At 44.6% G+C, this 17993-nt stretch overlaps 1 protein-coding gene across 5 annotated transcripts in view; it reads left to right on the top strand.

The window, feature by feature from the left end:
- RPRD1B (regulation of nuclear pre-mRNA domain containing 1B) overlaps positions 1-17993 on the top strand; it is an 866932-nt gene that overhangs the window by 439178 nt on the left and 409761 nt on the right. For all 5 annotated transcript variants that reach the window (XM_044090202.1, XM_044090200.1, XM_044090199.1 and 2 more), the window contains one exon: positions 14826-14952. In XM_044090202.1, coding sequence (XP_043946137.1) covers positions 14826-14952 — 127 coding nt within the window. The remainder of the gene's footprint in view (positions 1-14825; positions 14953-17993) is intronic.

The raw sequence follows: 17993 nt of genomic DNA, 5'->3' as shown, positions 1-17993 counted from the left end.
GAACAACTCACATGGAATGTTATGGTGAGTACATAACTTATTTTTCTATGGGTTTATGGGGTTTTGATATTTTGCCAGGTTGTCATTTAATAGAAAGTTAACCTTAGAATAGTTCCTGAGCATTCCAGGGTTAGTGGGGGGGTTTATTTTTACTTCAAAGGAGATGGTTTTGTGGTCTGATCTTACCAGAGAAGACATTACACTAGGTGTTGTGCTGCACAGTTCCTTATTAGTGAGGACCAGATACAGTATGTTTGTGCCTCCAGTCGACGTATTGATATCTGGTGCAGGGAGTTTTGAATGTTTGGTGTTGTATATGATTCCCACTTAATAGTGGGTAATTAAAGTTGCTCATGAGTATGGTATTGGATTGGAAGATGAGTGTTTCCAGTAAGCTTAAATACATTTTATGGGTTTCCTGGGTCAGAGAGAGGGAACTATAAGGAATTGGTATGAGATTTTGCCTGTGGTGATTTGAACTTGGATAAGCTTGTTGCATCATCCTGTTTGACCACCCTTGAGGTATGTTTATATTTGATGTAAATTGGGACAGCTCCATTTTCATTCCCTGTCTGTGTAGTAGCTGATCTCAATATGTGGAAGGCATTATAGCCTTGCACTTGTCAGTATGCCCTCCCAAATATGACCTTTAAACCATATATTGGTGGCTGCACAGATGTCAGCTTTCTCTGGTCTAAGGAGAGCTTCTTCTCTAGGGAGTGGAGTTTCTTGTTTAGACTCCTGGTATTGAGCAGTAACACATTTATTTTTTTTCTTTACTCTCTTCTCTCTCCTCTCTGTCTCTTTATGCCCTGTCTGGTAGACCCTATAATTGAGGAGGCTCCTCTCGCCTCCCGCTTGGCCTCACCAGATGACCACTCTCTCTCTCTCAGATGTCTTTAAGCTGCTACTTGGAAATAGTCTGAGGATTTACGTTCATATGTTCACCAGTATACCCCTGTGCAAGCAGGCTAAGGTCATACATCAGATGTGTGCTCCAGGGAAGATTTAAGCTTTGGTACCCCAGATGGGATGCCAGTTTTGAAAACCCATCTGTTTGGAATACTGCAACAGTGATCAGAAGGACATCTACTGTTTTGGTAAGTTCTTATACAACTACTTTCTTTCCTTCAGGAAGCCTCCATCTTAGCCTTTCCATGAAGAACTCATCATAATTTTGGTATCGCAGATTAACAACTGAAATATTGTCATACCCACTGGTTTCACAAAGTTAAAGTTTGTTATTTACTTATTTGAATTTATTAACCAGGTGGATGGGACTGGTCCTTAGTATCTTTTTCAACCACATTTCTGTTGAAAAGGTGCATAAAATGCAGAGAGACCATAGAAACAGTACATTCAAGGATGCATACTAGTGTTGATAATGCAGAAGTATAAATACATAATTCAGAGAAACAGTAGATGTACAGTACAGAGAGACTTTCATATTCATAATGTATTGATGTAGCCTATAAATAAAAATGAATGACAAAAGGAAGAGACTAGAGAAGGGGATTAGTGACACAGAGAGAGTAAGTGAGAGAGGATAATGAGATTATGAAATCCTCTGTTTTTGCTGGGCATAAATTTGTTACACTGGGTTTCAGAGTTGCAAGATCTCTTGCAAAGATGTCTTGATGATCCAGAAGACTTGTGTTTTGTAGAGTCAGCAATAGTTCGCTGTATATGACGGTGTTTAATGTGTCAGTGAGTGCGTCTTTTTTTCTGGATGCACATGTTTGGGAGAGTACCTGCTGCACACTGGGAGAGTCTGTTAGCAGTTATGGTTCCACATCAAGAAAATCCACAATTTCTGGAACACTCCGCTGTCCCACCCAAATGGATTGGTCAGAGCAGTAGCTTCAGTTTTAGCAGCAAGGTCTTTCTTTGGCTAATACATTTAGAGGTTATGCTGTGGAGACATGTTAGCTTTTAATGCAAATGCATGGTTTCATATTCCCTTTATGGCTAACTTTTTGATGACACGTTTTTGTTGGTTCTCATATTTATCAAGTGTCTTAATGTGGACATCCAGTCCATGGAATAGAGTTTTCTTTGGTAGAGCAATCCTTCAAAACATCCTTCATTGAGTCCTTTGTACCTTTCAAGGAGAGAGCCATCAGAAGTGTAGACCTACTGTAGAGTATCTTTCAGAAAATGTTTTTTTAATGAGTATTCACCACATTCAAATGATCTTTAAGAAGGCTTTTTGCAGCGAGTCCCCTCCTTTATCCTGCCATACAACCTCCATTTTGGAGTCTTCACCCCCTAAGTCTATTGGTGTGACAAATGAGTAGAAATTTCAGGATATTATATAATGATCAGGGAGTTATGGACTTTTGTAGATAGTAACATGGTTTTCAACCAACATGTCTCTAAGATAGTAAGAGTATCGTTGCCATTGAACTTATAAATGAGGGCTTGGCGTCTAGGTCCAGTGAATTCGCCATGCCAGTATACTCAGTCCTCATCAGACCCATCATTGTGTATACGCTGAATTTGGTATGTACCTGACCAGGCACGTGCAGCAACTGGAACATCCATAGAGGTTCTTCTCAAAATTGTAAGCACAATGCTCTATGCAAATTATTTTGAAGCCCTTTCCCTATGCTCTGTTTTCTACAGACTATCGAGAGGTGATTTATGCTTGGCATACAAGGCATCCTTGGATCCTGCCCTGATGGACCTTTTGCATATCTGCAAAAGGAACAGCATCAGAACTACTAGAACTAAGGATTTGAACTTTGCTTTTGATTTAAATAAGATATTTTGAAAGGACAGGTATGCATCTCAAAGAATTCTAGATGTTCATCGTGCATACAGCTGCAGTCATAACAGATGGGTACTCCTGCTATCGGGCGGGTCCTCGGTCGGCCGAATTCCAAAGTCTAGGTCCGGCGTCGGTTGTCGTCGCTTCTTCCCTGACGTCAGTGCGACAGGGGTATAAAAGAACCAGCCGACGCCATTTTCTTCAGTCTTTCTTGCCGCGCGGTGCCCGAAGCAGAAGCAGTTCGCAAGTGCCGGTCGGCCAGCTCCTGAGATTACGAAAAATTTGGAACCAAAGTCTTCTTAAAAGCTAAGTACCCCGTTGGGGAAACTTTTTCTTGCCTCAGACCGATGTCAGACAAAGTTAATAATTGTATTTTTTGTGGGAAGCAAATACCGCATAAGGATTTCCATTCCCTCTGTATACCTTGTTTAGGCCCAGACCACAACGTCTCGGTCTGTCGCTTTTGTGCTACATTTAACAAACGCACTATTAAGCGTCGGGCGGAGTTTGCCCAGCATTATTTTGGGAAAGCATTTAACTATACTATGTCGTCGGATACTCCGACTCCGGTTTTGTCTAAAAAACGCAAAGACAAGGACCGACACTCGAGGTCCGCGGCCTCTACCGACACCACGCCTAAGCCGACTACACATGGTCCGGTTCTCAGCGAGGTGCCTACGCAGCCCCTGATTACCCACGACACATCTTTGGCGGTGTCTCCTGTACCCGGGGTCGCAGGCTCCTCAGCCCACACCCTGACTACAGATACCAAAGCCACGCTTGGCGTTGAAACACAGAATGTGGACAGGTCCACCTCCACTCAAGGTGTCTTCAGACCTTCCTCTTCTTTCTCCATCAAGGCTTTCACCAAGTCTAAAGCTACCATGCACCCTAAGAGACCAGCTACACAGGGCCCATCTCCAGGCCCCATGCCTAAGAAACAGATGCTTAAAATGGCTGAGGATTTAATTACTCTAATCAGAGGTTCTCAGCCACCTCCGGACAAAAGACCCAGAGTGAAGGAAGATTCCCCCTCCTCTGATCAGGGCTCCATTATTTCAGAGCACTCTGATGATCAGGAACAGTCTTACTCCCCTTTTGAAGACTCTGATGCAGAGGAATCTATTCCTTCTGTATCCCCCCCTGAGGATTACTCATTTGGTGAAACTCTGCATACCTTAAGGGGAACACTTCCATTGGGAAGGCCAGGATTATTCAGATTCCAAGAAAAGGCTCAGGGAATTTCTTTTGTTACCCCAGCACAGGCCTCTGGCTATACCTCCTGTCCTGGACATCCTAGATGATGTTTACTCTGAGGCCTGCCTTAACCCGGACTCTCTTCCTCCAGCTCCAGTTAAGCCTGACAGGTACTACAGGGTTCCTGACTCACACCAATTTCTATACAAAAGCCATGCTGCTGACCTAGAAACCATCTCACAAGGGCCCAAGGGAGTTAAGGCCTCCATTGTCAAAAACCCATTGCCTTCCGAGAGAGATTCCAGATCCTTAGAAAGGTGGGGAAAAAAGGTATATACCTCGGCTAACTTATCCATGAGGGCCTTAAACTGTCAGTTTCATATGCTAAAATACCAACAGTTTCTGTTATCTCAGTTGAAAAGCAAAATGTCACAACCTGAACAACTAGACATGAAGGAGTTGCAGGATTTGATGCATAGTGCAGAACAAATGGGTAAACATACCTTACAATGTGGTTTTGATGCTCTAGAGGCCTCATGTAGAGCTGCTGTTACAGGCTCAGTCATACGTAGGCATGCCTGGCTCAAGGAACAAGCCTTGACTGATCATGTCAAAGCTAAATTACTAGACGCCCCTCTTCAAAAGGATGTACTATTTGGGGCAAATGCTGAGGAAGTATTACGGAAAATGGAGGAAAAGGCTAAATCAATGCAAACTGTGAAAGAATTTCTGCAGGTCCAACCCCCACGTTTTAGTAGAAATTGGCCTTCCAAAAACTGGTCCTTTCCTGCCACAGACAGACCGCAAAGAGGCAGATACAGGCGCCCGAGGGGCAGAGGACAAACACAAGGCTCGTACAGAGGCAGACAATGGCAAGCTCCTACACAAAAGGTGGTGAGGACAACTCGCAATCTTTCAGAAAGCAAAACCAATGACTTTCCCCTTTGCATGCCAACCAGGTCTCAAATGGCAGCCCCCTTAGGAGGAAAGCTGGCACTATTCTCAAAAAATTGGCATATTGTCACAAAGGACAAATGGATCCTAAACATTATAAACAGAGGCTACAAATTCCATTTTTATACTCTTCCAAAAATGAAAGGCATGCCAAACCTGCCACACAATGAAAGGGCAGAGGCAGAAAAGCAAATTTCAGGTCTTATAAACATGAAAGCTATTCAAGAGGTACCTACACACGAACAAGGTCAAGGTTTTTATTTCAGGCTATTTCTGGTGCCAAGGAAGGGAAAAGATTGGAGACCGATTTTGGATCTTTCCATCCTAAACACATTCCTAATCGTACCAAAATTCAAGATGCTCACTCTACAGCAACTTCTTCCCATGCTGGGCAAGGAGTCTTGGCTGGTAACATTGGACCTCAAGGAGGCATACCTGCATGTCCCAATCAGACAAAATTGCAGAAGATATCTCAGATTTCTTGCAGGTTCAACCCATTATCAATTCTCTGCATTGCCCTTTGGTTTATCTACTGCGCCCAGAGTATTCATGAAATGCCTGGCATCAGTAATTGCCTACTGCAGACTTCAAGGGATACAAATATACCCTTATTTGGATGACTGCCTGATCCAAGCGGACAGCAAGCACATTCTTCTGAAACATCTGGCTTATGTAATAATATTATTAAACTCTCTAGGATACACAGTCAACAAAGAGAAATCAAGACTAATACCCTCTCGGAAGATCATTTTCCTGGGTGCCAATTTGGACACAAATACCCAGATGGCCTACCTCACGCCAGAGAAGCAGGGGCAACTAATTCAATATTTCAGAACACTGGCAAATTGCACCAGGCTGACTGCAAGGAAAATCCTGCAGGCTCTGGGATTCATGGCATCTTGCATCTTACTAATCCCATGTGCAAAGCTGCATATGAGAAAACTACAATGGTACCTAAAAAACATATGGTCTCAACGCGGCCTCAGTTTGGAAACAATAATACCATTAATTCCATGCCTGCAAAAGGAATTTCTGTGGTGGGCTCAAGCATGCCAAACAAACACAGGTCTTCCATTCAGCAAGCCTCAAGCAAATCAAGTCATCACAACAGACGCCTCGGACTACGCCTGGGGAGCGCACATGACAGACCGGTGCATTCAGGGAAAATGGACCCAAAAAGAAAAGCACCTTCACATCATTCAAAAAGAAATGCTAGCAGTGGTAAATGCTATTATAGCTTTCAAGGACCTTCTACAGCCAGGTCAGCTATTGATAAGAACAGACAACACCACAGTTATGTGGTACATAAACAAGCAGGGAGGAACACATTCTTATCCCCTATGCAGACTGGCCATGTCACTTTGGAACATGGCCATGGACTTACAAATGGAACTACAAGCACAGTACTTGCCAGTCAAGGAAAACACGCTGGCTGACAACCTAAGCAGGAATATGACAGATCCACACGAATGGAATTTGCATCCAAAAGTTTTTACAGAAATAATCCAAGAATGGGGAAGGTCAGACATAGATCTCTTTGCCTCTCACAAAAATCATCAACTGACAAAATTCTGCTCAAGGACCTTCCACCCAAAGGCCTGGAGAGTGGACGCTCTCTCTTTCAGTTGGACATCAATGACAGTTTATGCCTTCCCACCTCTTCCTCTGCTGCCCAAAGTCCTATTGAAGATCAGAGCAGACAGACCAAAGATGATCCTCATTGCTCCAGACTGGCCAAGGCAACACTGGTACCCACTCCTGAGGAGCCTGACTCATTCCCCACCATGGACCCTGCCTCTAATGCCTCTTCTTCTGACTCAGCACAGCTTCAAAACTCTTCACAGTCAGCTGAAAACGCTCAATCTAGCCGCATGGAAGATTCCTTAGCATCGCAGCAGGCCCTGCTCTCCAAGGAGGTGCAGGATGTCATTTTGGAGGCCAGAAGGCCATCAACTAGAAAATCTTACTCTGCAAAATGGAAACATTTTTGTGTTTGGAATGAGAAAAAGGGCCAGTGCCCTGGAAAACTGAATTTACCTCAAATACTACAATATTTGGCTGAACTGCTAAGCAGTGGACTTTCGTTCTCCTCCATCAAAATCCATGCCTCAGCCATTTCTGCAGAATACAACACTGATCCACCTTTATTCTCTCACCCTCTATTAAGGCAGTTCCTCAGAGGGGCTAAGAATTTAAGACCTCCAAGAAAACAACCAATACCTGCTTGGGATCTTAATTTCATTCTGGAAAAACTGACTTTGCCTCCTTTTGAGCCAGCTGCCTCATCAGATTTACAATATTTGTCCTGGAAAACAGCTTTCCTTCTGGCTATCACTTCAGCTCGTAGAGTTTCAGAACTACAGGCTCTTATGGCTGTCCAGCCTTTTATCATCTTCCATCAGGACAGAGTTTCATTACGTACCAACCCGTCCTTTATGCCTAAAGTGGTATCCAGGGTAGCTTTAAATCAGGCCATACATTTACCTACTTTTTATCCTAATCCTCAAAACAAAGGGGAGAGATTACTGCATTCCTTGGACATCCACAGACTACTGCGTTATTATTTGGACAGAACAAAACCTTTCAGAAAATCAGAACAGCTTTTTGTGGCCTATGCAGTAGGAGCTCAAGGAAAGTCAATATCCAAACAGACAATCTCAAAATGGATAGCCCACTGCATACGCTTTTGCTATTCATTTCATGGCAAAACTGTACCTACAGGCATTAGAACTCATTCTACCAGGGCCACAGCCACCTCTGCAGCCTTCCTCAGAGGAGTTCCTACCAAGGATATTTTAGAAGCAGCCACTTGGAGTTCTGTGCATACCTTCTCCAAGCACTACAACCTACCATTATACTCCAAATCTAGAGCAGGCTTTGCCACTGCAGTCTTGCAGGGCATTTTGGCTCCTCCTAGCTCCACCTAGTGCCTACCACCCCTTTCTTAGCTTTGGGATTCTACCCATCTGTTATGACTGCAGCTGTATGCACGATGAACATAGTACAGTTTTGTACCTACCATAAATGTAGATGTTCGAGTGCTAATACAGCTGCAGTCCAGGATGTCCTTCAAGAATGCAACTGCAGTCATAACATATGGGTTGTCCTGCCTCAGGCAGCCCTCGGTCGGCCGGATTCCAAAGTCTGGGTCCGACGTCGGCTGATGTCGCATTTCTCTCCGACGTCAGAGCGGCTGGAGTACATAAGCATCAGCCAACGCCATTTTCTTAAGTCTTTCTTGCTGCGCGGTGCCCGAAGCAGAAGCAGTTCGCAAGTGCCGGTTGGTCAGCTCCTGTATTCTTCGAATCCGAAGTCATCAAAAAAGCTAAGTACCCCGTTGGGGACCTTTTCTTGCCTCAGCCGATGTCAGAAATTACTGAAAAAGTTAACAATTGTCTTTCTTGTGGTAAACAAATACCTCATAAGGATTTCCACTCTTACTGTCTTCCTTGCCTTGGCCCAGACCACGACGTCTCAGCCTGTGTCGCCTGTGCTCGCTTCAATAAGCGCACTCTCAGGCGCCGGGCGGAGTTCGCTAAAGATTTTTTCGGCGAAAAATTTGCTTATACAATGCCGTCGGAACTTCCGACATCGCAAACTCCCAAGAAACGAAAAGACCGGGACAGACATCCTCGGCCCGCGTCTACCACCGACTCCACACCAAAACCTACCGCGAGTGCTCCGGTTCCCCCTGAGACGGTTATTCCACCGCTCCGAACTGAAGACACCGTGATACCGACTCCGATACCGGATACCACTCCGACGCCAGTTATAGATTTTCCTCCGGATACTGAAACCGAGGAAATGCCCGAGACCATTGCTGTAGATAAGGTCACTCCTGCACGTGGAGCTGCCAGGCCTCCTATGGCCATGTCTGTTAAGGCCTACACTCAGGCTAAGGCAGCCAGCAAGACCAAGCACCTTACTGCTAAAGCCTTACCTCTGCCTACTACTGAGACACAAATCATGACTATGGCCGCAGACTTAATTTCCATGATTAGAGGTTCACAGGCCCATCCTGAGAGAGGATCCCAGCCTCCTTCTGATGAGGCCCCGGGTTGAACCCTCTGACCCTATCCCTTCAGATGAAGATTCTGAGGACTCTGTCCACTCCGATTGCCAGGAAGAGCCCTTCCAGACCTATGAGGACTCGGATGCAGAGGATTCCATCCCCTCGGCCTCCCCTCCTGAGGATATTTCTTTTGGGGAAGTTCTGCATACCATGAGGGAACATTTCAAGTGGCAAGGTCAGGAATATTCTGATTCCAGAAAGCGCCTTCGAACTTTCCTTAAAAAGCCCCAGCACAGGCCCTTAGCTATTCCTCCTGTGCTTGATGTTTTGGATGATTTATATTCTGACTCCAGTGTTACCCTGATTCTCTTCCTCCTGCTCCAGCCAAGCCAGACAGATATTACAGGGTCCCAGAAACACATTCCCATTTATTCAGGGCCCATACTGTTGATTTAGAAACTATTTCTCAGGGACCTAAAGGTGTTTCAGCTTCCACCTCTAAAAATCCCTTGCCTTCCAACAGGGAAGCTAGGTCATTAGAGAGATGGGGAAAAAGGTCTACACCTCCACTACTTTATCTATGAGAGCTTTGAATTGCCTCTTTCATATGTTACAATATCAGGATTTCCTGTTAGATGATTTACAGAAAACATTGGCCTCTCCTGATCCTTTAGACAGGAAGTCTTTGCAGGAAGCTGTACATAACTCTCAGCAAGTCAGCAATCACTTTCTGCAGTGTGGATATGATGCACTGGAAGCTTCATGTAGGGCAGCTATGACAGGGGCAGTCATTCGTAGACATGCATGGTTAAAAGAACAACTTCTACCAGATCATGTTAAGGCAAAACTTCTGGATGCACCCTTGGAAAAGAACAAGCTTTTTGGTGCTAATGCTAAAGATGTGTTAAAGTCCATCGAGGAAAAAGCAAAATCAGTTCAGACGGTTAAAAATTTCCTCCAGGTTCAGCCCCCCAGATTCAGTAGGAATTGGCCTTCAAAAAACTGGTCCTTTCCTAATCCTGAAAAATTTCAAAGGGGTAAAAACAGGCGTGGCCGAGGAAGAGGACAATACAGAGGTCCTTACAGGGGACGACAATGGCAGCCAGCAAACCAAAGAAGTGACACAGGGGTCTCCCCTGCCCCACAGGCACAATCTCAATGACTTTCCTCTACGTCCGCCTACCAAGGAGCAAATAGAAGCTCCCTTGGGCAGAAAATTATCTCTGTTTTCAGACAATTGGCACAGATTGACAAAGGACAAATGGATTTTGGACATTATAGACCAAGGTTACAGGTTCCATTTTCATACCTTACCAAGAAAACAAGGCATGCCAAACCTACCACAAAACCAGAGGGCAGAGGCTATCAAGCAAATTTCTCTGCTTGCTCAGATAAAAGCAATAGAAAGAGTTCCACAACAAGAACAAGGCCAGGGGTTTTACTCAAGACTGTTCCTTGTTCCAAGAAAAGAAACTCAATGGAGACCAATACTGGATTTGTCCGCATTAAACACCTTTCTCATAGTACCAAAGTTCAAAATGCTGACTCTACAGCAACTCCTTCCCATGCTGGGCAAGGGGTCTTGGCTGATTACTCTGGACCTCAAGGAGGCATACCTGCATGTCTCTATCAGACACAGCTGCAGAAGATACCTCAGATTTCTTGCAGGGCCAGAGCATTATCAATTCTCAGCATTGCCATTTGGCTTATCTACTGCGCTCAGAGTATTCACAAAATGCCTGGCTTCAGTAATTGCTCATTGCAGGCTCCAGGGGATCCAAATTTACCCGTACCTGGACAACTGCCTCATACAAGCGGACGACAAATTGATGTTGACAAAAAACTTGAACTATGTCATACAATTACTTCAGGCTCTGGGATACACAGTCAACTTCCAAAAGTCAAGACTTCAACCATCCCAGCAAATAACCTTCTTAGGAGCCAATCTAGACACAGCCTCTCAAATGGCTTACCTGACAGAAGACAAGCAAGAGAAGTTAACTCATTATTTCAAAGGTTTGGCAAAACTCACCCAGATGACTGCAAGGAGATTCCTACAGGCCCTGGGTTACATGGCATCCTGCATTCTCCTGGTTCCATTAGCAAGACTACACATGAGAGAGCTTTAATGGTACCTAAAAAGTCTATGGTCTCAGCACAGCAGCAACTTAGAGACAACCATACCGCTCATTCCATGCCTACAAAAGGAATTCCTATGGTGGGCCTCAGTAAGCCAGGCAAACACAGGTATGTCATTCAAAAAACCTCAGATAACACAGACCATGACCACAGACGCCTCAGACCTTGGATGGGGGGCGCACATGGAAGGCAGATGTATACAAGGACAATGGTCTCCAAAGGAAACACATCTGCATATAAACCAAAAGGAAATGCTGGCAGTAATGCATGCCATCGAGGCCTTTCGACAACAACTTCAGCAAGGCCATTTACTGATACGGACAGACAACACCACTGTGATGTGGTATATAAACAAGCAAGGGGGCACCCTTTCTTACCCCCTTTGCAGACTGACAATGAATCTTTGGGAAAAATCACTGAGCCTAAACATACAGTTACAATCCCAGTTTGTTCCAGGCAAAGACAATGTGCTGGCGGACAGCCTAAGCAGGAATTTCACAGATCCACACGAGTGGAGGTTACATCCGAAGATCTTCACACAACTCACCTTGACATGGGGCAGGCCAGAAGTAGACCTATTTGCCTCTCACCTCAACCATCATCTACAAAAATTCTGTTCAAGGACATACCATCCACAAGCTTGGAAAATAGATGCTCTTTCATTCAACTGGAACTTCCTAAAAATCTATGCATTCCCACCTCTGCCACTGATGACCACAGTATTACTAAAGATCAAAGCAGAGAGACCCAAGGGGATCCTAATAGCGCCAGACTGGCCAAGACAACACTGGTACCCACTACTACGGAGCATATGTCACAACAAGAAGTGGGCCCTTCCCCAATGGCCTCTACTTTTGACTCAACACAACTTCAAAACAGTGCATCCAAACCTTCAGACACTGCAGCTAACAGCCTGGGAGATCCCATGAATAACCTCAATCTATCTCTCTCCAAGGAAGTTCAGCGGATATCAACAGAAGCTCGAAGACCATCCACCAGAAAGGTTTACTTAGCAAAATGGAAGAGATTTAGCATTTGGAATACCAGCAAGGGGCATGATGCATCATTATTGAACATCCCACTCATCCTGGAATATTTGGCAGATATGCTACAGAATGGGCTCTAATATTCTTCCATAAAGATACATGCTTCAGCTATTTCAGCTAGATTTAACACTGATCCGCCTGTGTTTTCACATCCTTTGCTAAGGCAATTACTCAGGGGTATCAAGAACATTAAGCCACCAAGAAAGGCTCCAGTGCCAGCTTGGGACCTCAACTTTGTCCTAGAAAAACTGACTCTACCTCCGTTTGAGCCAGCAGCTTCAGTCGACTTACAATTTCTCTCATGGAAGACAGCTTTCCTGTTGGCAATTACCTCAGCAAGAAGGGTTTCGGAACTACAGGCCCTAATGGCAATACCACCGTTCATAATCTTTCACAGAGACAGGGTCTCCTTAAGAACCAACCCTACTTTTATGCCAAAGGTGGTATCTAGGGTTTCTTTAAATCAAGCTATTCATCTGCCTGCTTTCTTCCCCAATCCTGAGAACAAAGGGGAAAGACTGTTACATACCTTGGACATTCACAGACAACTTCGCTACTACCTGGACAGAACCAAGACCAGTAGGAAGTCTGATCAACTTTTTGTAGCTTAGGCCCCTGCAGTACAAGGAAAAGCAATTTCAAAACAGACTATTTCAAAATGGATTGGAAATTGCATCAGATTTTGTTATTCCTTTCATGGGAAGATTGTTCCAGCCAATGTCAGACCACACTCCACCAGAGCTACAGCCACCTCTACAGCATTCTTAAGAGGGGTGCCTACAAAGGACATTCTAGAAGCTGCTACATGGAGCTCCGTGCATACATTCTCCAAACACTACAATCTCCCTCTATACTCCAGATCCAGAGCAGGCTTTGCTTCGGCAGTCCTGCAGGGTTTGATTGCCACACCATCTCTTTCCTAGAGCATTCCTCCTCCCCCAGCTAAGCTATGGTATTCTACCCATATGTTGAAGGACATAGTACAGTTTTGTACCTACCATAAATGTAGATGTCCGATAGATATGCAACTGCAGTCGGATTTTCCCTCCCTCCATACCCCTCTATGCCTTGGGTCCACTCCTATCCCTGTTTCTCTTAGCTGGGGATATCTGTTATGGTGTATCTGTTTATTGCTTACTTATTTGTCTGGAATCCTGTTTTTGTCTTCCAATTTGATTACAGCCTTCCTTGGAGGGCACCTGGCATCTGGGGCAAGAAACACTGAAGAAAATGGCGTCTGCTGATGCTTATGTACTCCAGCCGCTCTGACGTCGGAGAGAAATGCGACATCAGCCGACATCGGACCCAGACTTTGGAATCCGGCCGACCGAGGGCTGCCTGAGGCAGGATAACCCATATGTTATGACTGCAGTTGCATATCTATCGGACATCTACATTTATGGTAGGTACAAAACTGTACTTTTCCCTCCCTCCTTCCCCTCTAGGGGTCTTCTTTTATGGTGTATTTGCTTGCAACTACTGGTCTTTGATTATATTGCATTGCATTATTACATAATTTTATGTATTGCCTTCTTTCTGGGGGCAGCTGACATCTGGGGCAAGAAAAACTGAAGAAAATGGCGTCAGCTGGTTCTTTTATACCCCTGTCGCACTGACGTCAGGGAAGAAGCGACGACAACCGACGCCGGACCTAGACTTTGGAATTCGGCCGACCGAGGACCCGCCTGATGGCAGGAGAACCCATCTGTTATGACTGCAGCTGTATTAGCACTCGAACATCTACATTTATGGTAGGTACAAAACTGTGCTTTCTCTGGAATAGGCTTCCCATCCACATGAAGCTGAGCCCTTCTGGACCAGTGGATGGGAAGTTCACCCTTGGTCTGCTACTTGGGTCTCTGATGGACAGAAGCATCTGTTAAATCATGCCTAACTAACATACACCCCTTAAAATAACGCAAAATAGCCCTTGGGGGGGGGGGTACATTTAGGTTGCATATTACCAGGCTTGTAAAGGCCCCAGTGGTCATTAGCCTAGTATGTTCCTATGAACCTATGATATATTTTTTTCCCCAAGATGGTACCTGCAGTGCATATGGTCAAAACTGGTATTTGTCACCCTTAATCCAAGCACATAGGTACTAGTATGGTTTAGTAGATGAACGCCTTCATCATGTGTGGAGTTTAACTAAGATTTTTTAAGAGAATGCAAGAGAGCTAAGAAATGAATTCCCGAGGTAGACTCAAGGCAGACGCTTTTCTTGAAAATCGGTTGTTTTGGTAAGTGTACACACATCTATCATATTTATGTAGGTTGTTGGTGGGACAGGAAGGTAGATTTTGAGAAAGGTCATCTCATGGACAGCAGTCTTCTGATTTAGCAGTTTAGCCTTATGTCATGTTAATGATTTTTGTGAACTACTTATCACTGGAGAAGAAATGCCTTTTGGATCTAACCATATTATTTATTAAGATATTCTTGACTGGCCTCACTTTGAGCCCAGGTTCCCCAGTTGTATGTTTGTGATATGAATGCTGTCAGGCATCATTGAAGAATACTAAACTAGGATTACTTTGTCCACTGAAAAGCATCCTGTGGAATATTAGCTGGTACACTTAGTACTTTAAACTGTAATTAGCTTGACAGACATGAAGGGCTAACATACAGGCAGCTCCAGTCTATAATTTACTTATACTCCATGATTCAGAATATTACTGGACTTCCTTTTTCTTTGTTGACCCACAGACAGAAGAACTGATTAAAGCTCTACAAGATCTGGAAAATGCTGCGTCAGGAGATGCTGCAGTACGACAAAAAATTGCATCATTACCCCAAGAGGTACAGGATGTGTCAATGCTAGAAAAAATCACAGGTAAGAAGTAAGAATAAAAATGAGGCAAAGTGGCTTAATATGGTCTGTTACAGAATAAACAGAAGAAACAGTTTGTCACCGCCTTCGTGTTATATGAATACAGACGATGATGCATTGCAAGTTATATAGAGACTTGCAAGATGTTGGTAGTGGCAGCATTGGTATATGCTGTTGGGGGTAGATTAAAAAGGAAAGGAATATGACTTTGTAGTCAAAGGAGTTAATGTTCTTTTCCATGGATCTCAAAAGTTGCCTGCAGTACATCACAGAGTACACAAAAATCTAGTTTTTGTGTGTATGTTAATTTAGTGATGGAACTGTACCATACATTGCATTCTCTTTCACTACAAATTACATTCCGTTTCACGGACTGTTTATAGGCAACTTAGGATACCCGTCATATATTCTGAAAGCCACCTTCACACTGATTAGGAGCAGTCTTGGGAGATGGTTACTGCAGTTCTTGGCAGACTTCAGACTAGGTCACACACAAAAAAAAAAATCATAATTTTACTATAATAGTAATAATCAAATCCTCTTTTCATTAGAGGAGCTGCTGCAGTTTCTGTGACAAAAGTCTTTTCTTGGCAGCAACTTCGTCCTTTGAACATGCCTTTGCCAAGCATTACAGGATAGATGCTTTCTCTAGATACAGAGCCTTCTTTACCAGGTCAGATGTTCTTCGTGTTTCACTGTTGCAGTCATCACCTGTGGGTTATCCCTGCTGTGGTAGCCCTCGGCCAGCCCGAATACCAGAGTCAATGTTTTTCTGCGTTGGCTGATGTCAGGTCATCAGTGCTATAAAGGAGAGCAGTCAACGCCATTACATCAGTCTTTCTTGATGTGGAGCCCGTAGCAGAAGCAGTTTGCAAGTGTGCCTGTCGGTCGCTACCAGAGTTTTGATTTACAGTTGAAAACGTCTAAAGCGAAGTACCTAATTGGGGATCCTTTTTTTCTTGCACTAACTTATGTCCGAAAAAGTTAACAATTGTCTCGCCTGTGGAAAGCAAATACCACACCGAGACGTCCATTCAGACTGCGTCACTTGTTTAGGCCCAGATCACGACATCCCCCGTTGCCGGTTCTGGGCCCACTTTAATGTGAGAACCATTCATCGTAGAGCTGTTATTGTAGCCAGGTATTTTCATCTTCCATCTTCACATTCTGAAATGGCGTCAGTCAGCCAAACTTCCATAGACATTCAGAAGAAACGTAAGGATAAAGATAGAGACAGACCACACAAGGCCAAGCCTTCCGACGACGCTACCGCTAAGCAGGACGTCAATTTGCCAGAATTCAGTGAGGCGCTTCCGCAGCCCCTGATGCCAGATTTGAAACCTTCGCAGGCCTCTACTGAGACCCTTTCGGGGTCCGGTATGCCACAGAAATCTTCTTCATCTTCCGAGCCTTTGATTGTCTCTGCTTCGGTTGGATCCGGAGCCGCAACGCAGGCACCGGCTTCCGAGGAGGCCTTTCACACTACCGATTCCAGACAAAAAACAACATTTTCTCTTCTGACTACTGTTCCTCTCAGACCGATGGATTCACTTAGGCCTAGAAGCAAGGCCATTCCCAGGAAAACTACCTCTAGCAACCATGTTAATCTTGCTCCTCCTCCCCAAACTCAAATGCTTAAAATGGCAGGGGATCTTATCTCCCGTATCAGGGGTAGTCAGGCCACAACTTCTAAAAGGAAGAGATCTTTCTCCTAATACACTCACAGAACAGGATTCTGAGGAGTCTGATTATTCAAAGTTTGCAGAGGAACAGCAACCTCTGACTGCTTATGAGGTTTCAGATGCAGAGGAATCCATTCCCTCTGCCTCTCACTAGAAGATCTTTCCTTTGGAAAAACCCTTCACACCCTCAGGGAACATCTCCACTGGGAATCCCAGGACTTCCCGCAGTCTAAAAAAAGACTGAGAGAGTTTCTAGACCTGTCCCAGGACAGACCCTTGGCCATCCCTCCTATCTAAGAAGTGATTGATGATGTCTTCCAGGAATCCAGTTTAACTCCTGATGCCCTCCCACCTGCTCCCAGAAAACCTGACCGGTATTACGGAGTACCAGATTCTCACAAATACTTGTACAGAAATCCTACTGCTGACCCGGAGAACATTACACAGGGACCAAAAGGAGCTAAAGCTAGTTCTACAAAAAATCCTACTCCTTCTGACAAGGACTCCAGAGCTGTGGACAGATGGGGTAAAAAGGTATACACCTCTGCAACCTTGGCTGTTAAAGCTCTCAGCTGTAAGTTCCACATGTTAAAATATCAGCAACCCACTTTGGAACTGTTACTTTTCCTGACTCTGCCAGTTCGAAAGAGTTAGCAGATTTACTGCACTGTACTTGTCAAGTGGCTAAAGCACTCATTACACTGTGGATATGACGGCCTAGAAGCCTCTAGCAGGGCAGCAGTGTCAGGATCTGTCATTAAGAGTCATGTGTGGTTGAAGGAATAACCTCTCCCTGATCATGTCAAATCTAAATTGCTTGATGCACCATTGGATAAGGACTGCTTGTTTGGAGAAAAAGCAGAAGAGGTGCTTAAAAAGATGGAAGACAAAGCAAAATCTATGCAAACAGTAAAAGATTTCCTTCAGGTTCAACCTCCTAGGTTCAACAGGAATTTTCCCTCAAAACACTGGTCCTTTCCTGCACTTAGCAGACAGGGTCAAGGTAAGCCCCGCAGGGACAGACCACCCAGACTCCCACACCAGGGACAGCAGAGAACCAAACAGTAGACCACTCCCACTCCAAAGACTGGGAGATCTAAGCCATTCCTCTATGGCAAAAATTCTCAATGTCTCCCTCTCCCCCCTCTGTCCTCTTTTTGCTCACCAAAAACTAGGAGGAAGGCTCTCTCTCTGCAAAGAAAATTAGCTCTCTAACAAGGGACCAGTGGGTCTTAAAGATAATTTTTCAGGGATACAAATTCTCCTTCAATGAACTCCCAATTCTAAGAGGGTACCCAGGCTTACCTCCAAATCAGTGGGCAGAGGCATTGAAACAAGTCCAAACTCTCATATCCCAAGGGG

The sequence above is a fragment of the Protopterus annectens genome, chromosome 12.part0 (genome assembly GCF_019279795.1).
Source record: "Protopterus annectens isolate FY-2018-M chromosome 12.part0, PAN1.0, whole genome shotgun sequence".
NCBI lineage: Eukaryota > Metazoa > Chordata > Ceratodontiformes > Protopteridae > Protopterus > Protopterus annectens.
This window is presented reverse-complemented; position numbering and strand designations above follow the sequence as displayed.